Genomic DNA, 24,724 nt, shown 5'->3' with positions numbered 1-24,724 from the left:
AGCACAAGGAAGAGACACCGGAGCGGCGTTGTGTACGCATATGAAGAGCGACTTCAGCTGCTGCTGCTGCTGTTGCTGCTGTTGCTTTTGCTGCTGCTGCTGTATGCAGATCGAGACCTGCAGCAGCAAGCAAGATCCACTGCTGCAGCAAAACTGCAGCGGCTGCGGCTGCATCTCGATAGAGCAGCAGCCAACTAAGCTGCTGCTGCCATCATCAATAATACAACCAGCAACACGTGCTGCTGCTGTTGCTGCTGCTGCTGGCAGCAGCGCAGCAGATGCACTGTCGCTGCTAGCAGCAGCAGCCATTGCTGCTGCTAAGTCTGCCCGCCATTCAGGCCCCTGTAGTTTTATTCGTCTAGTCAGGTGCTGCTGCTGCTGCTGCTGCCGTTGCTGCCGTTGCTGCTGCTGCCTTTGCTGCTGGTGCAGCCGTTGCTGCTGCTGCAGCGGCCGTCGTTGTTGCTGTTGGAGGCTGGAGGTACTAGCAGAAGTAACACATGCAGCAGCAGCAGATGCGGGTGCCTGCTGCAGCAGCGCTTCTGGCGGAGGTAGTGCTGCTGCTGTCACCATACGATCAAGGTGTTGCTGCTGCTGTTGCTGCGGCAGCAGCTGCAGCAGCTGCCAGTGGGGCAGCAAGGCCCCTGTCTGCAGCGGTAAATGCTCTGCATGCAGCAGCGCTGTTGCTGCTACTGCCTGCAGCCTTGCCCCTGCTGCTGCTACTCGGTGTGGCGCCACATCCTCTGCTGCTGCTGCCGCCGCCGCCACGTTAGTTGCTGCTGCTGCTGCGGCGGCGGCAGCTGCTGCTGCTTCGCCCGCTGCGACTCCCGCAGCAGCAGCAGCGCGCGTCCTGAATGCGCCCTCACTGCAGGAACGTGGCAACAGCTGCTGCTGCGCTGCAGCAGCAAAGGCGTCCGTCTGCAGGAGCGCTGCTGCAGCAGAGAGGCGTGCTGCAGCACGAAGTGCAGCACGGGGCTGCACCAGCCGCAGCAGCAACCTGACACGAGGAGGGCGACAGTCATGCTGTGTTGGATTTGCTGTTGGCAGACCCGTGCGGCTGCTGCTGCTGCTGCTGCTAGCTTCTGCTGCTGCGATGCAGTCATCCTCATCATCGGCTGCGCATGCAGCCCCGCGACGAACATGCAGCCCAACAGGAGCAATGAAACTAGCAGCAGCAGCATCAGGAGGAGCAGCATGAGTTGCTGCTGCTGCTGCTGCATGCAGCTGCTGCAGCAGCCACACAGCAGCAAGTTCTGTCTCCGCAGGCGCCCAGTATACAGCAGCAGATCTGCCGCGCCTCCTCCTAATGCCTTCCCTCAAGGCAGCAGCAGCGGCAGCAGCAGCAGCAGGAGTTGCTGCAGCAGCAAGGGCAGACCCATCGGCGACGTCTTGTGCTACTGCAGCTGGTACTGCTGCTGCACCTGCTCCTGCTGCTGACGATGGGCATGGCCGCTTCCGCTGCCGCTGCTGCTGCTGCAGCTCCCCTGCTTCTCCTTCTTGCGCTGCGCCAATCCATCCTGCCTTCCGTTTCCCCAGGATGTCTGCAGCAGCTGACTGCTGCTTCTGCTGCTGCTTCTGCTGCTGCTTTTGCTGCTCTGCATGCATTGTAGATGCAGCAGGAAACAGCTTAAGGGCATCCAGCAGAGAATCGGTCATCCACAATGGTCGCTGTTCGCTGCCTGCAGAGCTGCTGTTGCTGCTGCTGCTGCTGCTGTTGCTGGCAGCAAGAACATTGCCCCTACATACAGAAGCAGCAACACGAAGAGACTGCAGCAAAGCAGACGACCTGCACGGAATATCCTGATGCAGCAGCAGCCAAGCCTCTGCGCTGCAGAGCCACTTGCCGCTGCAGATAGTACAGTCCTTGCTGCAGCCATTGCTGCTGCTGCTGCTGCTGCAGCAGCAGCAGCAGCAACTCGGAGTCCCCATTATAGGCCACAGCGCCTCTGCTAAGGCAGATAAATCCTTAAAGGCGTCTTTGCTGTGCTCAATACTTGAGGTATTGTCGCTGCTGCTGCGGCCGTCATCTATCGGGCCGCTGCTGCTGCTGCTGCTGCTGCTGCTACTGCTGCTGCGGCCAGTGTACCTCGTAACAGGTAGAAAGGCTACTGGATCAGCAACTCTTGCTAATGCTGTTGTCCGTGAATTTGTGGGTAGGTAGGGGAATAAAAGCCCTTCCTGCTGCCGCTGCTGCTGCTGTCGCTGCTGCTGCTGTCGCTGCTGCTGCTGTCGCTGCTGCTGCTGCTGCTGCTGCTGCTGCTGCTGCTTGTTTAATCCTCTGCGGAGGTGCTCTGCTCTAGCTAGCAGCCCCCGCTGCGCTGTGTATGTAAGGGCTATGAGGCTAAGGCTTTGCTGCAGTCCTTCTAATATAGGGAACTGCAGCAGCAGCAACTGCTGCTGCTGCTGCACATCTAAGGGGAAAACAGCAGCAGCACGAGCCCCCCAAGCTAGACGAGCAGCATCAAGACACCCCAAGGACTCCAACTGTAGGAGAAGCTGCTGCTGCAGTTGTTGCAATACCATTTGCTGCTGCTGCAGTTGCTGCTGTTGCTGCACAGGAGTTGTGCTGCGCCAACTGCTGCTGCTGCTGCTGCTGATGCTTCTTGCTGCTGCTGTTCCCGCATCTACCATCAGCGCCCCAGCCAGATCTGCTGCAGCAGCAGCAACACCACTTCCCGCGTCCGTCTTCCCCCCCGCCGCTGCTATTGCTGCCGCCGCTGCTGCTGCTACGATGTGCTGCAGCGCTGGATGCTTAGGTGCAGCACAAATAAGCAAACGCAGCAGGGCCTCCCTTAATGGTAATAATTTAAGGGGGGCCCCCAAGACAGCAGCAGCAGAACGAGAGAAAGGATGAGAGAGAAGCTTGAATGCTTCTTGTCTATCTGCTGCTGCATATAGCTGAGACACCCGAGCTATGCATGCAATGGTGCATGCGGTGCTGCTGCTGCTGCTGCTGCTGTTGCTGTTGTTGGTGTAGGTGTAGGTAGTGTTGTTGCTGCTGCTTCTACTAGCGCATGCAGGCAGCAGCAGCAGCAAACCCTGCATGCATGCCTTAACAGCACGGGCATTACGAGCAAAGCAGCAGCTAATCATCTGCAGCAGCAGCAGCCGCGTTGTCTTGCTTCTCTCGTGCAGCAGCGGAGACACCGCGCGTCTTAGGGCTCCATCACGTAGAGGAGAGACAAGAGACAGTTCAGCAGCAGCAGCAGCAACTAGCCGCTGCACCTGCAGCGAGGGGTCTCCTATAAGGTCCCATAAGAAGGACTGCAGCAGCAGGGAGAGTTTGCTGCAGCAGGAACGCTGTCGTAAACGATGCAGCAGCAGCAGCAGCAACTCTGCTGCTGCTGCTCTTACAGGCTCCGATTGATCATCAAGACACAGCAGCAAGAAGCCGCAGCAAAGAGGCAATCTAAATATGTGCTGCAGCTGGCTAGCACCTAGCTGCTGCAGCTCCTGCAGTTGCTGCTGCTGCTGCATCTCTATTGCTGCTGCTGCAGCCTCCATTGGGGACAACCTCTCCCTACCAGCTCCTCCTGCCGATGCTGCAGCAGAAGCAGCAGCAGCAGCTGCTGCTGCTGCAACCTGACGAGGGGACGCAGCAGCATAACATGCAGCAGACTGCCGCTGCAGCGACACAAAAGGATGGGCAGCAGCAGGAGGGAAAGTGTCCCGCTGCAGAGAAGAGACAGTCTCCTCCTCCTGCAGCACATCAGCAGCAGCAAGCAGCAGCAAGCCACGCAGCGCCCCCACACGCACAGCTATACAGCCGTCAGCTGCAGCAGCAGCAGCAGCAACAGCAGCAGACACAAACACACACACACACACACATACACACAATGTCGCATTAAGGCCCTCACAGAGCAATGCTGCTGTTGCTGCAGCAGCAACTGCAACAGGTGCAGCAGCAACAACTGCAGCGGCTGCTGCTTGGTCAACTTCAGTCTGCTGTTGCTGCTGCTGCTACTTGTGCTGCTGCTGTGAAGGGGCAGCAACAGGGGGAGTTGAGGTGTACGTACAGGTTAGATAGGAGAGGCCAACAGCAGCAACACGCATAAGTGCTTGAGCTCGTTGCCTTAATGAGTGTGCTGCTTCCTGCTGCTGTTGCTGCAGCTGGCGCTGCTTCTGTTGCTGCAGCAGCTGCTTCTGCTGCAGCAGATGATCAGCAGCAGAGTTTAGCTGCGCGGCAACAGCAGCAGCAGCAGACCATAGTCTTGTTGCTGCTAAACGCATGCATGCATCACTATGTGTAGGCAGTGCTGCTGCTAAGAGGTGTACATACACCTCACGTAGCTCCTCTACAAGCTCCGTGCATGCATCTAGATCCACCTGCTGCTGCTGCTGCTGCTGTTGCTGCTGCTGCTTGAATGGCACGATCCGCCGTCTAGCAGCAACAGTTAGTAAGGCAACAAGCTGCCTCAGCACCTCCTGCTGCGCTGCAGTGTTTTGCTGCAGCAGCAACGGCAGCAAATATCTTAATGCATGCACTAACACAACGCATGCACTCCTGCGGCCACGGCTGCTGCTGCTGCTGCTGTCTCTGAGTTCCCGCTGCTTCAGCTGCAGCTGCTGCTGCTGCATTGGCCGCAGCAGCAGCTGCTGCTGATGATGATGATGATGAGGGACGCCTTCTCTGCGTAGGCCCCCAACAGAGGTACCCATAAACACGGGCGCTGTCTGCTGCTGCTGCTGTTGCTGCTGCTGCAAGTGCTGCTGCTGACGAAGATGCCGCTGCTGCTGTTGCCCTACCTGCTGCTGATACTGCTGCTGCACCTGCTGTCCCTGCGGCGGTTGGTATTGGACCTGTTGCTGCTGCTGAAGCTTCTGCTGCTCTTGCAGCTTCTGCTGAAGCAGCAGCTGCTGCTGGTGCTGCACCTGTTGCTGCTGCTGGTGCTTAAGCTGCTGCTGCTGTATCTGTTGCTGGAGAAGCTGCTGCTGGTGCTGGTGCTGCAGTTGCTGCTGCTGCTGCTGAAGCTGCTGCTGCTGCTGCTGCTGCTGAACCTGCTGCTGCTCCTGTCGGCGTTTAAGCAGGCGTTCTCTGCCACTTCCCTGGAGCGCTTGCTGCTGTTTCTGCTGCAACTGCTGTTGCTGCTGCTGCTGTTGCTGTTGCTGCAGCTGTTGCTGTTGCTGCAGCTGCTGTTGTTGCTGCAGCTGCTGTTGTTGCTGCAGCTGCTGTTGTTGCTGCAGCTGCTGTTGTTGCTGCAGGTGCTGGTGCTGCTGCTGTTTCTGTTGCTGCTGCTGTTTCTGTTGCTGCTGCAGCTGCTGTTGCTGCTGCAGCTGCTGCTGCTGTTGCTGCTGCAGCTGCTGCTGCTGTTGCTTTTGCTGCTGGTGCTGCAATTGCTGCTGCAACAAGGGCTGTCTTTCGTTTAACCGCGAAGTGCACTGCCACGGTGGAACGCGGCTGTTGGCTTCCTGCTGCTGCAGTTGCTGCTGCTGCAATTGCTGTTCCTGCTGCAGTTGCTGTTGCTGCTGCAGCTGCTGTTGTTGCTGCAGTTGCTGTTGCTGCTGCAGTTGTTGTTTCTCATGCTGTTGCTGTTGCTGCTGCAGTTGCTGTTTCTGATGCTGTTGCTGTTGCTGCTGCAGCGGCTGTTGCTGCTGCAGTTGTTGTTGCCGTTGCTGCTGCTGTTGCTGCTGCAGCTGCTGCAGCAGCTTCTGCTGCTGTTGCTGTTGCAATGTCTGCTGCAGCTGCAGTTGCTGTTGCAGCTGCAATTGCTGCTGCAGCTGCTGTTGCTGCTGCAGCTGCTGTTGTTGCTGTTGCTGCTGCTGCTGCCTTGTCTGAGGTTCAACAGGTGGATGAAGCCCCGGAGGAACACCAGGATAGGCAAGAGGAGGCTGTTGCTGTTGCTGTTGCTGTTGCTGCACCTGCTGCTGCAGGTGTTGCTGCTTCAACTGCTGCTGCTGCCGCTGCTGCTGCTTCAACTGCTGTTGTTGCAGTTGTTGTTGCTTCAACTGCTGCTGTTGTCGCTGCTGCTGCTGCAACTGCTGGTGCTGCAGCTGTTGCTGTTGCAGCTGTTGCTGTTGCAGCTGTTGCTGTTGCAGCTGTTGCTGTTGCAGCTGTTGTTGCAGCTGTTGTTCCAGCTGTTGTTGCTGCAGCTGCTGCTGCTGCAACTGCTGCAGCTGCAGCTGCTGCAGCTGTTGCTGTTGCTGTTGCAGTTGGTTTTGCAGACCGGGAAGCCCCGGTGGTAGAGGCGGCGCAGTGGTATGCTGTTGCTGCCTCCAGGGCTGTTGCTGCTGCTGCTGATGCTGCTGCTGTTGCTGCTGCGGATGCGGCTGAAGTTGCTGCTGCTGCCATGTCTGTTGCTGCGCTGTCTGTGGGGTTGCGGTCAGTTGCTGCAGTTGGTGCTGCTGCAGTTTATGTTGCTGTAGCTCTTGCTGCGCTCGCTGCTGCTGCTGCCCCCAGGGAGGCTGCCGTTGGGGAGGCTGCTGGTGCTGCTGCTGCTGCCGCGGAGGGGGTGGAGGAGGCAGCTGCTGTGGTGGCTGCTGTTGCTGCTGTAATGCAGCTTGCCACTGCTGAAGGTGCTGGCTCGGCATTTGTTGTCGTTGCTGTTGCAACTGCTGCTGCAGCAGTTGCTGCTGCAGCAGTTGCTGCTGCTGTCGTTCGTTGCCTGCCATGGTAGCAGCAGGTTACCTACCTACAACAGCAGCATCAACAGCAGCAGAGTCTGTAGAGGCCAGCGCCAGGATCTCGAAAGAAGCGCCTTAGGAGCAGCAGCTGCTGCAGCTGCGATTGCTGCTGCTGCTGCTGCTGCTGCTGCCACACAGTTGCACGAGCAGCTGCACATGCAACAATTGCAGCAACAATAACAGCAGCAGCAGTTGCAGCTGCTGCTGCTTGTCTTACCAGCAGCAGGAAGTGTGCTATGCATAGACTCTAATGGGTTAAAATCGAAGCAGGAAGTCCAGAGGGCTTCTGCTGCAGAGCAGCAGCAGCAGCAGCTGCTGCTGCTGCTGCCGCTGCTGCTGCTGCTGCTGCTGGTGTTGCTGTTGCAGCAGCTACAAGATCTTGCGCTAAAGAAAGACTTCTTTGAAATAAAATTTAAAATGCATGCGCAGCTGCTGCCAACACCCCAATGCATGCAAGCAACACTGCTGCTGCCGCCGCCGCTGCTGCTGCTGCTGGATGGTCCTGGGGCCCCCAGCTGTCTCTTGAGCTGCTCGGGGGGGCCCCCCGTGCGCATGCAGCAAAATGGGAGGATTGTTTGAAGAAAGGAAAGAAATAACTCTTTAGCATCCATTTGCTGCTGTTGTTGCTGCAGTCGCTGCTGCTGCTTCGGCGGCAGCAGCAGCAGCAGCAGCAGCTCAACAGCAGCAGCGTTCCCTGTCTCCCTCGCCAACACCAGCCGATCCCTTGGGCCCCTCCTAGCCAGCTGCTGCTTCTGCTGCTGCTGCTGCTGCAGGAAAATTACAACAACAGTAACAGCATGCTGCAGCAGCAGCTGCTGCTGCTGCTGCAGTAGAAGCCCGCTCCTTCCTTCCTTTCTACCTTCAGGGTCACTTGGGGATAACATGCTAAACACTAAACCCTAGACCCTAAACCCTAAACCCTATAGACTAAATACTAAACCCTAAACCCTAAACACTAAACATTAAACTCTAGACCCTAAACCCTAGAACATTTACCTCTAAACCCTAACCCTAAACCCTAATCCGTATACACTCAACCCTACACATTAAACACTAAATCCTAAACCCTAAACCCTAAACCCCAAACAATTGTCTGCACACCTCAAAGATCTATGACGGTGGAGTGTACAGACACTGTACCTTCAAAGCCAGTGGATGCTGCTGCAGCAGCAGCAGCAACAGCAGCAGCAGCAGGAACAGCAACAGCAGCAGCAACAGCAGCAGCACAATCTGTCTTCTCGTCTTCGCTGCCTCTCCCATCCTACGGAGGTGTCTGAGCATGGGGAACTTGCTGCTGCTGCTGCTGCTGCTGCGGTTGCAGCAGCAGTTGCAGCAGCCGCTGGAACAGCAGCTGCAGCAGCGTTTCCTGGTGCACCGGCTTTTTAGGGTTTTTTTGTTCAAGATGCCGTTGCTGCTGCAGCACCTGCTGCTGCTGCTGCTGCTGCTTCTTGTTGCTGCAGCAGAGCCTATAAATAGGCCTTATCTGCTGCATGCATTTGATGATAAATCCCTTGTATGGTCACCAGAGCAGCAGGAAACAGGCAAGCTTCCTTTGCTCCTACTGCTGCTGTTGCTGCTGCTGCTGCGTTTGCTGCTTCTGGATTCGTGCTGCCTTGCAGTGTTGCTGCTGTTGCTGCTATACCTGCTATTATTGCTCTTGTTGCTTTTGCTGTTGCTGCTGCTGCTGCTGCTGTTGCTTTTACTGTCATTGTAACTGCCTTGGCTGTCATTCCGTTGCCTCTGCTGCTGTTGCTGCTGCTGTTGCTGCTGCTGTTGCTGCTGCTGTTGCTGCTGTTGCTGCTGCTGCTGCAGAAGAAGAAGAAGAGGATGAATCAGGATGTTTATGGAGGGGAATACGTTTAGGTGTTGGGCAAACTTTTGCTGCTGTCCCTTTTGCTGCTGCTTCTGCTGCTGCATGCCGCTCTTTATGTCGTGCTGCTGCTCCCCGCTGCAGTCACTTCCTCCTCGTTACAAACAAACTATTTCCTCCAAACCTGCAGGTAACGGTCACGCTGCTGCTGCTGCTACTGTTGCTGTTGCTGCTGCTACTGTTCCTGTTCCTGTTGCTGCTGCTGTTGCTGCTGTTGCTGTTGTTGTTGCTGTTGTTGCTGCTAGTGCTGCAGCAGCTGAATGCTTGCTTCTTCTTCCTGCCTTTCTTTCATTGCTTTGTGGCCGAGAGGCCCTCACCTGCTTGTGAGTTACGTTGCTGCTGCTGGCTCTCCTGCTGCTGCTGTTGCTGCTGCTGCTGTTGTTGCTGCTGCTGTTGATGCAGACGTCCTGCCACCTGCTGCAGTCTGCCTCTCCTGCGCTACCGGTCTCCAAAGAGCAGCGGCACTTGCTGCTGTTTGTTGGGGGCCCCCTCAATTGTGCTCTGGGGGAGGAGGTGCCTGCTCCCCCGCTGCCGCTGCCTGAAGACACCTGTAAGTCTGCTGCTGCTGCTGCTGCTGCTGCTGCTGCTGCTGCTGCTGCTGCTGCTGCTGCTGCAGCTGCTTCCGTTGCTGCATTTGCTGCTGAAGTGCCGCTAGATTCTCTTTGTGGACAAAACGTGGGCCAAGGATGTTAAAGCCAACACACGTCCAGTGGGAACAATGATTGCTGCTGCTGCTTTTCCTGTTGCTGCTGCTGTTTTTCCTGCTGCTGCTGTTGCGGCGGTGCATGCAGGCGCCAGCAGCCATTTGTGCGATATTGCTAGCCACTTTGGAGTTGGTGGTAGCCGGTATGACCCTTTCTGCTTGCCCAAAAGCAGCGACAGCAGCAGCAGCAACAGCAGCAGCAGCAGCAGCAGCAGAGAGGTGCTGCAGCAAGAGACCCCAGCATTAGAAGAAGATCGTCGCTTCTTTTGCTCACGAAGGCTCAGCGACATCCCTTGCTGCACACGTTGCGGTGATGCAGACTATAACCCATGCGCAGGTCTATTTGCTGCTGCTGCTGCTGTTGTTGTTGCTGCTGCTCCTGTTGGTGCTGCTGCTGCCGTTGCTGTTGTTGCTGTTGGTACTGTTTTTGTCGGAGAATTGTCACAAGACGGCCTTCAATGGACGGTTGCTGCAATATATAACGGAGGATAAGTTGTTGCTGCTGTTGCTGCTGCTGCTACTGTTGCTGCTGCTGCTGCTACTGTTGCTGCAGAAGAGGCGTGTGGCAGCTCTGGTGTAGACTATCCTGGTGGTGTGGAGGTGGGGTTTGTTGCGCAAGGTGTTCCCTCTGCTGCTGCGTGTCGTCGTCTGTGTCTTGCTACTGCTGCTGCTGCTGCTGCTGCTGCTGCCTCTGATGCATCCGATGCTTCTACTCCCGTTGCTGCTACTGCTGCTGGCTGCACCCACTACTTTTACTACTCCTCCAACCTCCTTGCGGAGGCAATCCGCGGCAGCTGCAGCCTAAGGCGCTATCCGCAACTGACAGAGCAGCAGCTGCAGCAGCAGCTGCAGCAGATTCACGAGCAAAGGCAGAAAGAAAGAGAAATGCAAAGAAAGAAAAGGCAACTTAAGAAGGAGGCAAAAAGGCAGAAAAGAATGAGGGAGCTACAGCAGCAGCAGCAGCAACAGAAGGAGCAGCAGCAACAGAAGCAGCACCAGCACCAGAAGAAGCAGCAGAAACAGAAGCATGAACAGCAACAGCAGGACAAACAGCACCAACAGGATCAGCACCAAGAGAAGCTGCACAAGCAGAACAAACGCCAGGAGAAGCAGCAACAGCACAAGTACATCCAGTCAGAGCTTGAGGGGCAGCAACTGCAGCATAAACCTCAGCAGCACCCTAAACAGCAACCACAGCAGCTGCTGCGGGGGCAGCCGCAGCAACAGCCGCAGCACCACCTGGAGAAAGAGGAGAGGGATAAGCAAGAGACTGCTGGTTTACAGAACCAACAAAAAACACGACAGCAACCGCAGCAATGGGAACAAAAACCACAGCAGCAACAGCAGCAGAAGCAGCAGAAGCAGCAGCAGCAGCAGCAGCAGCAGCAGCGGAGGCTATCGGTGGCATCGGTCAAAAAGAAGAAATTCCAAAGCAAAGCATTACACGAAACAGACAAAAAGAAGGCAATAGCAGCAGCGGCAACAGCAGCAGCAGCATTAGCAGCAGCAGCAGCAGCAGCATTGTCGTTAAGGAATGAGGAGGGGTCAGCAGAGCAGGGCGACGAGTCGACTGTAGAGACAGCGGGAGACGCAGCTACAGCAGCAGCAGCAGCAGCAGCAGCAGCAGTTCCTGCTGCTGCTGAAGATGATGATACAGCAGAAAGCGACAGCATAAGAGAGGATGAATCAACTGATGAAGAAGAAGAAGAGGAGACAAAAAAGGAGACAAAAAAGGAGACCAAAGAGGAGACCAAAAAGGGGACAAAAAAGGGGAAAAGAAAAAAGGAGACAAAAAAGGAGACAGAAGATGATATGCCAACTCTGCTGCCAGGGGCACCACATGCCTTCCCTATATACCAGCAGCAGCAACAGCAGCAACGGCAGCAGGATGAGGAGGAAGAGGCGGAGGGAGAACAGCAAGAAGAGAAGCAACAGCAGCAGCAGCAGCAGCAGGCAGAGGAGCAGCAGAAGGAACACTATGCGGAGCGGCAGGAGAAGCAGCGGAAGGAGCAGCAGCAGCACCAGCAGCAGGGGCCTCACGAGAAGGAAGAACAGGAGGAGGAGGAGGACCAGCAGCAGCAACAGTATCAGCAGCAGCAGCAGCACGAGGAGGAGGAACAGCAGAAGGAGGAGGAGGAGGAGCAGGAGCAGCACGAAGAGGATGATGGGGATGAGGATGATGATGACGATGATGATGATGATGATGATGATGATGAGGAGGAGGAGGAGGAGGAAGAAGAGCAGCAGCAGGAGCAGCAGCAGCAGCAGCAGGAAGTGACTAAATTATCTGTATGGCATTTTGGTGCTGCTGCATGCGGTGTAGCAGGTACAAATCGTACATCCCCAGTAACGTTATTATCTGCTGCTGCTGCTGCTGTTGTTGCTGCTGCACCATTAAGCAGCAATTATTGTGAATTAAAGGAGACAGATTATTATGGTCATGATTTATGCAGATTAGCAGCAAATAATTCTTTTTTTTGTCAGCAGCAATGCAAGGAGACAGAGGCATGCATAGGATATACTTTCTTACCTAGACAAAGAATTTGTCTCCTTAAATGGTTGCTGCTGCCTAGGTTTATTAATAATCTATTTGTTAGTGGACCTAGGTGTTGCCCCCTACCACCTCAGCAGCAGCAGCAGCAGCAGCAGCAGCAGCAGGGTGAGCAACAGCAAGAGCAGCAGCAGCTGGGTGATGGAGCTGCGGTAGAGACAGGAGAGGGAGATTTGCAAGAAGCAGCAAAGACACCAACAGATGCTGCTGCTGCAGTTACAGCAGCAGCAGCAGCAGCAGGAGCTGCTTCGGAGCAGAGCACAATCACCAGCAGCACCAGCAGAAGCAGGGAGGAGGAGGAAGAGATGCATGATTGTCCTACTGCTCGTGCCCCTTTATGTTTATGGCCAGGTAAGGCATTAATAGATTATAACTTAGGGGAACTAATAGAAGACAGCAGCAGCGCCAGCAGCTGCGAGTCCCGCTGCAGCAGCAACATACATTGTGCTGCTTGGGTATATAGAGGGTCTCCTCATCATACTTGTCAGCTAAAACAGTTGCCGACTGCAGCAACAGCTGCAGCCGCCGCCGCCGCAGCAGCAGCAGCTTCAGCTGATCCTGCTGATGCTACTGGTGTTGCTACTGGTGATGGTGGTGGTGCTGCTGCTGCTGCTGAGTTATTACTGAAGGAGACAGCTGTTGCTCGTCTGTTAAGGAGACAGAAGGCAAGAGAGGAGACAGAGAGACAATTTATGCTTGTCCCCTTTGCTCATGCAATCACGGGGCTGGCAGATTGTCCTATTAAAGGAGACCCTTCAAGGGTATCTAAGCATCGCATGCATGCGCTGCTGCTGCTGCAGCGAAAGCAGCAGCAGCAGCATATACGCATGCAAAGAAAAGCAGCAAGAGCTAAGGAAAGAGAAGACAGATTCAATGAACGAAGACAACATAGACTTAATACAAGACTACGCAAAGGAAAGCACCAGCAGCAACAGCAGCAGCAGCAGAAAGAGGAACAGCAACAACTAATGGAGGAGCAAGAGCAGCAACCGCAGCAGCAACAGAAGCAGCAGGCGCGAGAACGGCAGCGGCACCAGCATAAATATACAACACCTCGAGTCTACCCACAGTGGCTGCAGCAGAGAAGAGTGGGGGAGCAGCAGCAGCAGAAGCAGCAGAAGCAGGAGCAGCAGAAGCAGGAGAAGCAGCAACAGCAGGAACAGCAGCAGCAAAAGCAGCAGCCAGAACAGGAAGAGCATCGGCAGCAGGAGGAACAGTAGCAGCCGCAGCAGTAGCAGCAGTAGCAGCAACTCTCCAGCTGTGCGCAGCGGCTCAATGCATATGTGTTATCTCTGCCTTTGCTGCTGAGAGCTAGCAAACAAGCCTGCTGCTGCCGTCCTTACTGTTATTGCAGCTTTAGCAGCAGCAGATGCAGCAGCAGAAGCAGCAGCAGCAGCTATTCAGACGCCTGGAGAAGCAGGCTTTAGCGCTGCTGCTGTATTCGTCTCTACCAGCAGCAGCAGCAGCAGCGGACGCAGCAGCAACGATAACAATTGTATCCACACAGTAGTAGAAGGGTTCGCTAGAGCAACAGACATCACTGCTGCAGCAGTAGCCACCGCTACTGCAGCAGCACCCAGTCTTGCTGCAGCAGCAATAGGCAGTGCTGCAGCACAGATTCACCATATAATGATGCGCTGCAGTCAATACTGCGTGCTGGTGATGTGCTGCTGCAGCAGCTGTAGCTGTGTAGCCGGAACAACAGCAGCACCCGCAACATGAGCAACACCAGCAGCAGAAGCAGCACAAGCAACAACACCAGGAGCAACACGAGCAGCAACACGAGCAGCAACACCAGCAGACGCAGCAACAGCGCCGACTACGCCTCCGGCTACAACAGTCGCGTTTGTTGCAGCTGCTGCCTGTGTTGCAGTTAATCTATTTTATTTAATTAAAATAATAATAATTAAGTAAATTTAACTTAATTATATTTAAAAATAAAATAAATATAGGCAATTTTATCCTCTTTCCTTCCTTACCGCCAGCCCCAGTTGCCCAATGCCGCTGCCGACACATGCAATGGAAGCTGCAGTTGCCGCTGAAACAGCAGCAGCAGCAGCAACACACCAGCAGCAGAATCCCGTCATATATTGCTGCTGCTGCTGCTAGCAGCAAACTATAGTAAAGACGAGGAGAGCCACAAGAACAACAAAGCTCTAACGGTCTGCCCTGAGGGCCCCCCATAACAGCAGCCCCTTGGCTGCTGCTGCGGCGGCTCTTGTTGTTGTTGTTCTTGTTGTTGCTACTGTTGCTGTCGTTACAACATCGGAAGCAGCAGTCTGATGAGCCAGATGAAGCAGCGGCAGCGCAACATGCCGCAGGAGCGGCACAGCAGCAATCCAGCTGCTGCAGCAACTGCAGCAGCAGCAACGGCAGCCCAGGTAGAGGGAAGGAGAACAAGCCCCACGGAATCTTCTGAGGAGGTGGCAAGCAGCAGCAGCAGCAGCAGCAGCGACAACAGCAGCAGAAGCACGGGGTTAATTGAAATATGCCGCAGCGCATGGTGTACATACACCGCAAAATATCCGCAGCAAATAAAGCTGCTTGATAGTTTTATCGTTGGTTTGCTGCTGCTGCTGCTGCTCGTGCTGCTGCTGCCGCTGGTGTCAGGGACAGCCTTCCCTAAGCATGCATTTGTTGCTGCTGTATTCTCCTGCTGCGGCACAGCAGCACTCACTGGTTGTCTACGTGCACAGGTACGTTTGCTGCTACTTCTGCTGCTGCTGCTGCACTTGCTGCTCTTCCTTAACCTTCGTGCTGGTTGTAAGATTTTCTGAGGCTGCCGCTGCTGTTGCTGCTGTGGCTGTTGCTGCTGCTGCTGCAGCTCGTTAGTCCGGAGACATTCGCGGTGAGCAAGCAACGGGCAATGGCGGATTTCTTCCTTTGCTGCCTCGTGCTGCAGATCCTCTGCTTCTTGCTACTATGATAGCGGCAGCAGCAGACGCAGCATATTGTCCCTACTGGAGACTTCAGCAGCAGCACCGCATGCTGCAGCAGCTGCTGCTGTTGCTGCTGTTGCTTCTCGTTGCAAATTAACGCCTACGCTTATTTGTGTCGGTGCTGCAGTAGTGCAGCAGCAACAGCAGCAGCACAGCAGCTGCAGCTCCTGTACCTATACCACTGGTTCTTTTCTAGCTACTGCAACGTTCCCTGCTAGCGCAGCAGCAGCAGCAGCAGCTGCTGCTGCTGCTGCTAGCGGCGGAGGCTCCATACAACCTCAAATTCTTTTTGATTAATTGAGTTTGCTGCTCTTGCCAGTGTGTCTGTAGTTGCTTCAGTTGCTGGTGCTGCTGCTGCTTCTGCAGCAGCAACCGCGCAGCTACGAGCTGCTTCTGCACCAGCAGCAGCTACTACGGCTGCTTTTGCAGCAGCAGCAGCAGCAGCAGTTGCTGCTGCTGCTGCTGCAGGGTGTTGTATCAATTGTTATTGTGGGCCATTCTTTCTGAAGGCCACCATCCGGTTGCTGTCCGTGCAGCTAGCTGTACACCTAGCTAGCTAGCTACCTATGTAGTTACACAGCTAGCTAGCTAGCTACGTGGCTAGCTGGCTAGCTGCATAGCTAGCTCGACAGCAAGCTAGCTAGCCACATGATTAGCTAGCTAGCTAGTTGCATAGCTAGCTAGCTTGATAAATATATGGGTATTGGCAATTCAGCGGTACGCAGCAGCTGACCTGCTGCGGGAGTGCTCAAAACTCCGCCTGCTGCTGCTGCTGCTGTTGCTGCGGCTGCAGTAGCGGGAGTGGCGGGGGGACCGGTGCTGAGCAGCAGCAGCAGCAGCTGCTGCTGCTGGAGGAGGACAATCATATGCATGCATGTAGCGGCCTCTGTTAGGCGGAGAATGATTACGGAAGTCCCTCTCCGATACTCTGCGATATCGTGCTGCTGCTGCTGCTGCTTCTTCTGCTGCTTCTGCAGCAGGGGAATCTCTATAAGCAGCAGCAGGATACGGGTAGCGACGGCTGCTGCGGTGCTCCCATTGCTCCTCTCGTGAATGCATGCGACCCCGCTGATGCTGCTGCTGCTGCATGCGGTAGCCCATGTTGCTGCTGCTGTGTTCAGGGGAAGGAACATGAAAGTGGTGGGGAGGTGACGGCCTGGATCTGCGGGAGTCGTGCTGCTGCTGCTGCAGGTGCTGCTGCTGCAGGTGCTGCTGCTGCAGGTGCTGCTGCTGCTGCTGCTGCTGCTGCTGCTGCTGCTGCTGCAGTTCGTGTTCCTGGTGCCGAGGCCACCGCTGCCGCTGCTGATAGTCGTAAAAGCGCTCCTCGCTGCGCTCCTGTCGATGGTGCTGCTGCCGGTGCCGCTGCTGCTGCTGCTGCTGCGGCTGCTGCGGCTGCTGCTGGCTGCGCCAGCTGTCTCTATATTGGCTTGGGGGTCTGCTGCTGAAAGGAGACACTGAGCGGCTGTCAGGCAGCACTACTCTGCTGCTGTAGCGATCCTCTTCTTCGTGTCTCCAATGCTGCTGCTGCTGCTGCTGCTGTCTCTCATATGTCCCCCGTGGCTGCTGCTGATGACGATACTCCTGCAGATGCGGCTGCTGCAGCTGCTGCTGCTGCATGTGCTGCTGCTGCATGTGCTGCTGCTGCATCTGGCGGTAGTCACCTGCTGCATCTTCACGCCATTCGGGGCTGCGGAGGCGCTGCTGCTGATGCTGTTGCTGCTGCTGCTGGTGCTGCTGATACCTCTGCTGCTGATGCCGCTGCTGATAATGCCGCTGCTCCTGATGCTGCTGCTGGCTCTGCAGCTGCTGCTCGTGCTGCAGCTGCTGCTGCTCTTCTTGCCAGGGGCGGTAACTGGAGTGGTGATAACGGGACCTTGGCTGTATTAGCATTTGCTGTTCTCCCCTCTGCTGCTGCTGCTGCAGTCGCCGCTGCTGTTGCTCGGGTGCCTCGCAAGGGTCGTCCTGCCTCTGGTAGTCTCGCCGTGCATGGTATCTTTCTTGCTGCTGCTTGTCGTGCTGTTGCTGCCGCTGCTGTTTCTGCACCTGCTGTGGCAGCTGCTTCCTCTGTCCGTCATGCTGCAGCTGCTGCTCGCTGCAGCAGCTGCTGCGGGTTGAGCTTAAGACGACGCTGCCGCCAGACCTCGAGCTCTGCTGCAGCTGCTGCTGTTGATGCAGGTGCTGCATCTGCCCTCGCTTGCTAGCATCATCTGAGTATTCCTGCTGCTTATGATCGAACTGCCGTGGCTGCTGCTGCTGCTGCTTATGCTGCTGCTGCCTCTCGATGCGTGGCGCAGCGCTTATCGGTGAATCCGCCCATCCTCGCATGCGCTGCTGTGGTACCTCCCTCGGCTGCTGCTGCTGCTTTTGTTGTTGCTGCTGCTGCTCCTGCAGCCGCTGCTGCCGGGGCGGTGAGGTTTGCGCAGAGTGCCTGCTGCTGTAGTCACGAGTTGCTGCTGCGGCCCCTGATGTCTTGGCTTCCTGCTGCTGCTCCTGGTGCTTCTGGTTCTGTTGCTGCTCGTGCTCCTGCTGCGTATTCCCCTTGGTGCGTTGCTGCTGCCTCCAAGAGGCAAAGGGGGAGGACGAGTACACGAGGCAGGGGTTGCTAGCAGCAGCAGCAGCAGGACCAGGAGAAGCTGCAGCAACAGCAGCAGTAGGGGCTGCTGCACGAGGAGCTAGGAGTACGGGGGGATGTGGCATGTGTGAGGAAAGAGAAGACCCGAGCACATTTGCTGGGGGGGCAGCAGCAGCAGCAGCTGCTGCTGCTTCTGCTGCAACAGGGACAGGAGCAGCAGCAGCTTGTCCTGCTGCTCCTGATGCACTGCGAGGCAGCAACCGAACGACATGCTTCTCGCTGCTGCTGGATTTTCTTAAGACAGCAGCAAGAACCCCCACACGTGTCTCCGACGGACCTGAGCAGCAACAGCAGCAACAGCAGCAGCAGCAACAGCAGCACACAGTTGCAATGTTTCTGAAGATGTGTCTGTCTGGCAATTAATTTGTGGCAGCATCTGTGCCTTATTCTTCTGCTGCTGCATGCTTCCGCTGCAGCAGCAGCAGCTTGCTGCAGCAGCTTGCTGCAGCAGCAGCAGCTGCTGCTGCTGCTTCCAGCTTTGTCGCACCTGTTAAATTGGACGTCTTTAGAGTTGTTGCAGAGGAATTGCTTTCCTTCTGCATGCCAGGCTGCTGCTGCTGCTGCTGCTGCTGCTGCTGCTTCTGCTGCAGCTCTTGGCTGGTGTGTGGCGCCGCAGATAAGACAGCGCGTCTTTCCGAGGCGGCGATGATCTTGATACTTCCTGGGTTGCTGCTGCTGCTGTTGCTGCTGTTGCTGTTGCTGTTGCTGCTGCTGCTGTTGCTGCTGCATCTTTGTTGTTTGGGGCTCCTCTCGGACAGCTCCCAGGCCTCCGAAGCAGCAGCTGCAGCAAACCAGACAGAAAAGACTGAAGGATTGCTGCAGCAAAAGCAGCAGCAGCAGCAGCAGCAGCAGCAGCAGCAGCAGCAGCAAGAAACACTCACACAAGCAGCACGCCACAGCAGCAGCATGAATTAGCAACAACGGCAAGCAGCAGCAGCACAAAGCAACAGCAGCAACGCCGCCACCCAGAGGAACGAGCAACAAAAGCAACAACAGCAGCAGCAACAGGAGCTAACCGTCTCCATGTGGCCTTTTGCTGCTGTGGGGGATCTCCTCCTGCTGCTGCTGCTCCAAGGAGTCGCTTCTTGCCCTCAGCAGCACCCTCGGATGTCTTCTCTCCTGCAGCACAACTGTTACCTGTCTCCCCAAATGCTGCTGCTGCTGCTGCTGCTGCTGCCGTTGCAGCAGCGGCACCGGCAGCGGCAGCAGCGGCGGCTGCTGCCTCGGCTGCAGCAGCACACGAGGGCGGGGGCCTTCCGGTGGCCAACCTGCCCTAGGATGAGGGTTTAGCTGCACAGGACGAGGTGTCCGCTGCTGGTGCTGTTGCTGTTGCTGCTGCTGTTTGTCAGGAGAGTCCTGCTGCTGCATCTGCTGCAGACGATGGTGCATAAAGGCCGCATGCAGAGACACCCGAGAGGCCTCCCATGAACTATCTCGTGGCCCCTCACGAGGGCGCAGCAAGACATGCTGCTGCTGCTGCTGCTGCTCACGGTAGCTGTTGAGAGAGAGGCGTCTGCTGCTGCAGTGGTCTCTGTCTCTTGGAGCCGTGGCAGAGTCGCCACCGTTGCTGCTGCTGCTGCTGTTGCTGCTTCTGCTGCTGCTGTTGCTGCTGCTTCGGTGTCCGCCCCTGTTGCTGTTGTAGGGAGTATTGCTGCTGCTGCCACCGCTGCTGCTGTGATGCCTATGTGGCTGTGAGTTAGGAGGGTGCGGGGGTCGAGGGAGTAGTGGGGGCCTCTCTGCTGTGTGAGGGTAGAGGTGGCATTGGCCCACCGGTACTGCAGCAGCAGCTGCAGCAGCTGCTGCTGCTGCAGTTGCTGATGCTGCTGCTGCTGGATCTACCCCTCGGGTGGTCTCATCGCTTGCATGCCTGTATGGTGAGTGGTGCCACCGACCGGACATGTTGCTGCAGATGCTGCAGCGGCTAATGCCGCTGCGTCTGCTACTGCTGCTGCTGCTATTGCTGCTGTTGTTGCTGTTGCTGCTGTTGCGGGGTCACTGGTAATCCCCTTGCCGGCCCGGTTTGTAAGGGAGGGGCCTATAGGCCGACAGCAGTAGCAGAAGCAGGACAAGTTAACCATGAATTTGCTGCAGCAGGTTTTCAGTGCTATGTTTCAATAGCGGTAACTGTTGCTGCTACTGCTGCTGCTACTACTACTACTACTGCTGCTGCTGCTGCTGCTGCCGGTGGTGCTGCAGCAGCCGCAGGGATGTCTCAGCAACTCCAAAGGGCTAATGGAGCTGCAGCATCAAACAACAGATCTGCTGTACATACACTCAAAAGTTTACCCCACAATGAGTCTTTGCTGCTCTCTGCTGCTACACCAGTACGGCACGAGCCTGCGGCGACAGGAGCAGCCGCCGCAGCTGCTGCTCCTGCTGCTGCAGGGGCTGCATGCAACAGCAGCCGCAGCAGCAGCAGGTCGAGCACAAAGCCCATCTCCTTCCAGGAGGACATCGCTAACACCTTCTTGCACTTCTCATCATGCTCTTTAGCTCCCTTGTCTGAGTCTGCCTGTGTTCTGCTGCTGTTGCAGTTGCTGCAGCAGCAGCAGCAACAGCAGCAGAACACAAACTGCAGCAGCAGCGGGACATAGATCTCGGTGTGGTGTTATTGGCAGCCTAGAGGCTCCTTGTGGTTTAGGTGTGGGCGCCTCAGCGCCAGCAGCAGCAGCAGCTGCAGCTGCAGCTGCTGCGTCCGCAGCAGCAGCAGCAGCTGCTGCTGCAGCAACTGTAGTAGCTGCATTAATTGAGATATTCCGAGGTGCTTATATAAGCCTGCTGCTAATGCTTTGCTGCGAATGTCGCTGCTGCTGTTGCTGTCTTGTTGCTGCCGTTGCTGGCTTGCTGGTACTTGTGTTCATTCGAATGCTGCTGCCTTTTGTCGCGTTTGTTGCTGCAGTGAGTGCTTGGAGTGCTCCTGCTTCTGCTGCTGCTGCTAAGCTAGATTGTACAGGTGTTTTCTCTGCGCTGCAGCTAGACAACGTGTAGTAAAGTTAGCGGTGGCGGCACCCCTTTGCTGTTGCTGCTGCTGCTGCTGTCATAGTCTTTTGAGCATCCAGGGCTGCGGCAGGAGCATCAGCTGTTGCTGCTGCTGCAGGACGGCATGCTGTACAGCGGCTCCCCTGCCTTCGGGCCTGCCCAGGCTGGCAGGTGCGACAGCAACAAAGAAGCAACAATAGCAGCAGCAGCACGAGCAGCAGAGGCAGTTGCACCGGCAGCTCCTGCTGCAGCACTAGCACCAACACAATCCGCCCCAGCACCCGCAATATCACAAAGAGCAGCAGCAGCAACAACAACAACTACAGCAGCACCAGCAACAGCAGCAGCAACACCATTAACAGCACCAGCAGCAGGAACAGCAGCAACAGCAACGGCAGCAGCAACAACAGCAGCTGCAACAAGTGCTGTTTTTTATGAATGTGTTTGCAGCCTGAAGGTCTGTTGGAGTTGCCACGTGGGTGTGCCCTGTGGGGATCCTGTTGGTGGAGCAGCAGCAGCAGCAACAACAACAACAACAGCAGGAGCAACAGCAACAGCAACAGCATCATGGAGAGCTGTATCTGCAGACTTTGCTGCTGATGGTTCTTTGCTGCTGCTTGCTGCAGTTGGTGGTGTTGATGGGACCTCAGGGAAGCTGCTGGTAGTAGACCTTAAGACCGCATGGTGAGGGATTGCTGCTGCTGCTGCTGCTGTTGCTGTTGGTGTTGCAGCAAGGAGGCAGCATATAAGCAAGACAACAGCAGCAGCATCTGCATCAGAGTTTGCTGCTGCGCTGCTGCTGGTGTTCCCCTTGAACCTCGACTACGTGCACACCTGGTCTAACACCTGCTGCTGCTGCTCCTCCTGGTGCTGCAGCGTGTCCCGGGTGTACGATTGCCCCGAAGGTGGCGTCTCTTGCGCACTCTTTGTTGCCTTGTCAACAGCAGAATGTCTTATTGGAGGTGCTGAAGCAGATGGTGGGTTTTGCTGCTGCCGCTGCTGCTGCTGCTGATGCTGCTGTTTTTGTTGCTGCTGCTGCTGTTGCTTCTGGTGCTGCTGACACACCGGTTGCCTGATGATAAGCGCATAAGGACAGCAGCAGCAGCAACAGCAGAAAAAAAGTAGCGCAGCAACAACAGCAACAGTTGCTGCCGCCACTGCCTGTGCTGATCACTGCTTCTGTTGCTGCTGCTGCTGCGCATGCCTCAGCTTGTGTGCGTCAGTGGGACTTGAACAGCAACACACTCGTTTGCGCCTATCCTTTGCCTGCCCCGTAAGCAGATGCAGCTGCAGCAGCAACAACAGCAATAGCAGCAGCATTAGACAAGCAAACGGTCGCAGCAGCAGACACGAGAGAGCAGCCAGTGCAACAGCAGCAATCTAGGAGAAGGAGAGAGAGGAGCTCCTCATATAAGGAAAAATGTTGCTGCTTTTGCTGTTATTTCTGCTGCTTCTGTTGCTGCTGCTGCTGCTGCTGCTGCTGCAGTCTAATAGGATGTGACGGTTTAACTGCCCATCCTCGTCAACGTCTCTTTCTTGCTAGCTGCAGCAACGGGATGGTCTTGCTGTTTGATTTAAAGCAGACGCAGCCTTTGGTAAGAGACGTGCTGTTGCTTCTGCTGTTGCTGCTGCTGTTGATGCTGCCTGTTGTGTCAGTGCCATATGCCCTACTATCCTACGACTGCGCCTAGTGCTGTTGTTGCTGTTGCCTTGCTTGTTTCTGCCGGGAAAGTTTAGGGTTTAGGGTTTAGGGTTTAGGGTTTGTTGCATGCAGGCTTGCATGCACTGCAGCAACCCTCGACCAGCGATTGCCTTTGACTTTGAAGGTCTTGTCTTTGCTGTTGCTCGTTCTTCTACTCACGTCCATCTTGTTAATAGCGAGCTTACAGATCTGGTTAGCTGCTGCTGCTGTTGCTGTTGCTGTTGCTGTTGCTGTTGCTGTTGCTGCTTGGGAGAATGGAGGTGCTGCGGACTGTGGGCTGTTGGGCGTCTCCTTAAGGACAGCAGCAGGAGCTGTTGGTGTTGGGTTGTTGCCGCTGTTGCTAGCAGCATCAAGAACAGCAGCAGCAGCAGCAAGGCTTATCTCTTGATGTGGTGCATCTGTTGCTGCTGTTGCGTGTTTCCTGCTGCAGCAGGAATTTTCTGCCTTCGACCTGTCCGATTCTCTGGGGCCCGGTACCTCTATTGTTGTGAGTAGGCACACAAGCTGCTGCTCCAGCAGCAGCAACAGCAGCAGCTCCTTATATGAGGAGTCGATTCTGTTTGGTTTGTTGCTTGTGCTGCAAGGGATTAGTGTAGTTGTTTGCTGCCGCAGTTACTGCAGCAGTTAATGCAGCAGTTAATGCAGTAGTTACTGCAACGCTTAATGCAGCACTTACCGCAGCACTTACTGCAGCGGCTGCTGTTAATTGCATGCGTTGGGTTGTGTGTGTAGGGTTTATGTTTTAGCCCTAATGGGGATGTGATTGCTGCATGCACAGACAGCCAACTGCTGCTGCTGCTAAATGCCTTCGAGGGAACAGTTGTAGGTCTTTGCTGCTGCTGCTGTCTCCTTATACGCATGAAGGAGATAGCTGCAGGAGACACAGACACCACAGTTTCCCGCCCTCGCTGGCAATTGCTACGTTAGCTAGCTAGCTAGCTAGCTAGCTAGGGTGGCTATGACCAGCGTAGAAGGGAAACTGCAGCAGCAGCAATAGCATCAGCAGCACGGGCGTCAAGGCCTTGCAGCAACCGCCGACACTCTTTCCCCTGCTGCTACATCTGCTTCGTCTGCTGCTGCTTCTGGTTCTGGTGCTGCTGCTGCAGATGGCTCGTTTAAGTGGCGCATCAGGGGGCAACGCTCCCTGTGTTGTTAATTGCTGCCCCACATTCTCTGTCAACAGTTTGCTGCTCTTTTGGTCTCGGGGTAATTTTATTACTGTCTTTAAAGTTCCCTCCCCTGCAGACACCAACGCCAAGAAGCAGCAGCAACAGCAGCAGGATGAGCAGCAAGGGGGGCAGTTGGAGGAAGCAGATCTGCTCGTTGCAAGACATCGGGGACATGCAGAACCTGTCGTCATCGTCAAGGCATCTCCTGCACACAGTCTTCTCCTCACAGGTACTACTACTACACACGGCTAGCTAGCTATCCAGCTAGCTTGCTCTCGTACAGACAGGCTATACTGTGTGCAGCTGCCTTGACTGTCTAATAATCAATCTAGCTAGCTAACACAGTGCAGCCTGCTCCCATAAGAGCAAACAACGAGGGGGTGGCAGCTATGGGATAACGAATGTGTGCACAGAGTAGAAGCAGCAGCAGCGCCTTTTGTCTCTTTCTTATCAGTAGCAAATATATTCTGCTGCTGTTGATTGTGCTGCTGTGTTGCAGTTGCTGGGGGAGTTGTGGCCCTGTGGCAACCGATGTCGCAGGTATAGACAACCACAGCAGCGGCAATAGCTGCTGCTGCTGCAGTAGTAGTTGTTGTTATACTAGGAGCGTAGCAGCAGGAGCAGCTCGAGCTGTTGCTGCTGCTGCTGTCGCCAGTAGCTGCCGCAGCACTTTATTTCATCTAAGCGGCGTTTTCTTTGTTCTGTTTTTGGAGTTTGTTGTTTAAACAATGACATTTGATGTATTAACCTTCAGCTTTTGTTCTTTACTTGACTTACTGCTGCTGCTGCTGCTGCTGCTGCTGCTGCTGCTGCTCTTCAGCAGCAGCACCGCAGCTGCACGAGCCTTAGGTGCATCGTGTTGGCACATCTTTGCCTGGAGTTTTAAGGTCTGCATTTCAGGATTTAGGGTTTTAGGGTTTAGAGTTTAGGGTTTAGGGCTTGTCTACTTTCTACTCTTGCGGCGTAGATAACGGTTCTGCTACCAACCCTACTGTAGCAGCTGCTGCTGCTGCTGCAGCGGTCAGTGCAGCAGCTACTGCTGCTGTCGTGACGCGTGAGCCCCCCTGGAGGGCGTTTCCATGTTTTGCGGCCCCTCACGTTCATAGGCAACCCCACTAGGTGGCCCCTGTAGGGGGCGCGAATTTATTGATATAAGCTGTGCTTTGTGAAATGCCCCATAGCCTATGCACATCAGTAAGGTGTGGAAACCCTAGTGTTTATAGGGTTAAGGGTTCAGGGTTACTTGCTCGGGGGCTGCTGCTCCTGCTGCAGCGGGGTAACAGGAGTGCCTGCTGCAGCACAGCGGCAGCCAACGGTTAGTGTGTGTCTGCTGATGTGTTTGCTGTAAAGTTGAGTTATAATTATTGGGCATTGCAGGCCCGATTTGTGCAGCAGCAGAAGCATTCGTAGGAGCGGGGCGTTGCTGCTGGCAGCAGCAGCAGCATACTGCGAGGCAAGTGAGGCTTGCTAGAAGTTGAAAGTAGTGAAGGTATCAGCAGCAGAGAAGTGTGGGGCGGATAATGACACGAGGAACAGACAGTATCTGCTTCTGCTGGTGGTG

At 55.6% G+C, this 24,724-nt stretch overlaps 5 protein-coding genes across 5 annotated transcripts in view; 2 read left to right on the top strand and 3 right to left on the bottom strand.

The window, feature by feature from the left end:
* EMWEY_00023620 (hypothetical protein, conserved) overlaps positions 1 to 6,606 on the bottom strand; it is a gene marked incomplete at both ends in the record, with an annotated part of 8,432 nt that extends 1,826 nt beyond the window's left edge. Inside the window, 3 exons of the mRNA XM_013480824.1 lie at positions 1 to 3,048; positions 3,352 to 3,770; positions 4,284 to 6,606. The exon at positions 1 to 3,048 is cut by the window's left edge and continues 270 nt beyond it. Coding sequence (XP_013336278.1) covers positions 1 to 3,048; positions 3,352 to 3,770; positions 4,284 to 6,606 — 5,790 coding nt within the window. The remainder of the gene's footprint in view (positions 3,049 to 3,351; positions 3,771 to 4,283) is intronic.
* Positions 6,607 to 8,978: 2,372 nt separating this feature from the next.
* EMWEY_00023610 (hypothetical protein) lies at positions 8,979 to 9,293 on the bottom strand (the record flags this gene model as incomplete). Its single annotated transcript, XM_013480823.1, has 1 exon — positions 8,979 to 9,293. The coding sequence occupies one exon, from the start codon at positions 9,291 to 9,293 to the stop codon at positions 8,979 to 8,981; it is 315 nt and encodes a 104-aa protein (XP_013336277.1).
* An 834-nt stretch (positions 9,294 to 10,127) lies between these two features.
* Positions 10,128 to 12,962, top strand: EMWEY_00023600 (PAN domain-containing protein, putative; the record flags this gene model as incomplete). The annotated part of the gene is made up of 2 exons (XM_013480822.1): positions 10,128 to 11,465; positions 11,820 to 12,962. The coding sequence occupies 2 exons, from the start codon at positions 10,128 to 10,130 to the stop codon at positions 12,960 to 12,962; spliced, it is 2,481 nt and encodes an 826-aa protein (XP_013336276.1).
* Positions 12,963 to 15,392: 2,430 nt separating this feature from the next.
* Positions 15,393 to 19,768, bottom strand: EMWEY_00023590 (hypothetical protein, conserved; the record flags this gene model as incomplete). The annotated part of the gene is made up of 5 exons (XM_013480821.1): positions 15,393 to 17,590; positions 17,801 to 18,094; positions 18,330 to 19,002; positions 19,206 to 19,348; positions 19,600 to 19,768. The coding sequence occupies 5 exons, from the start codon at positions 19,766 to 19,768 to the stop codon at positions 15,393 to 15,395; spliced, it is 3,477 nt and encodes a 1,158-aa protein (XP_013336275.1).
* Positions 19,769 to 20,416: 648 nt separating this feature from the next.
* EMWEY_00023580 (WD-40 repeat-containing protein, putative) lies at positions 20,417 to 23,709 on the top strand (the record flags this gene model as incomplete). The annotated part of the gene is made up of 9 exons (XM_013480820.1): positions 20,417 to 20,463; positions 20,743 to 20,976; positions 21,169 to 21,269; positions 21,502 to 21,565; positions 21,779 to 21,887; positions 22,067 to 22,186; positions 22,425 to 22,481; positions 23,101 to 23,392; positions 23,663 to 23,709. The coding sequence occupies 9 exons, from the start codon at positions 20,417 to 20,419 to the stop codon at positions 23,707 to 23,709; spliced, it is 1,071 nt and encodes a 356-aa protein (XP_013336274.1).
* Between the last annotated feature and the right edge of the window lie 1,015 nt (positions 23,710 to 24,724).

The sequence above is a fragment of the Eimeria maxima genome, genomic scaffold (assembly GCF_000499605.1).
Source record: "Eimeria maxima Weybridge genomic scaffold, Emw_scaff238, whole genome shotgun sequence".
Classification (NCBI taxonomy): domain Eukaryota; phylum Apicomplexa; class Conoidasida; order Eucoccidiorida; family Eimeriidae; genus Eimeria; species Eimeria maxima.
The sequence above is the reverse complement of the archived record's forward strand: the minus strand, read 5'-3'. Positions and strand labels throughout refer to the sequence as shown.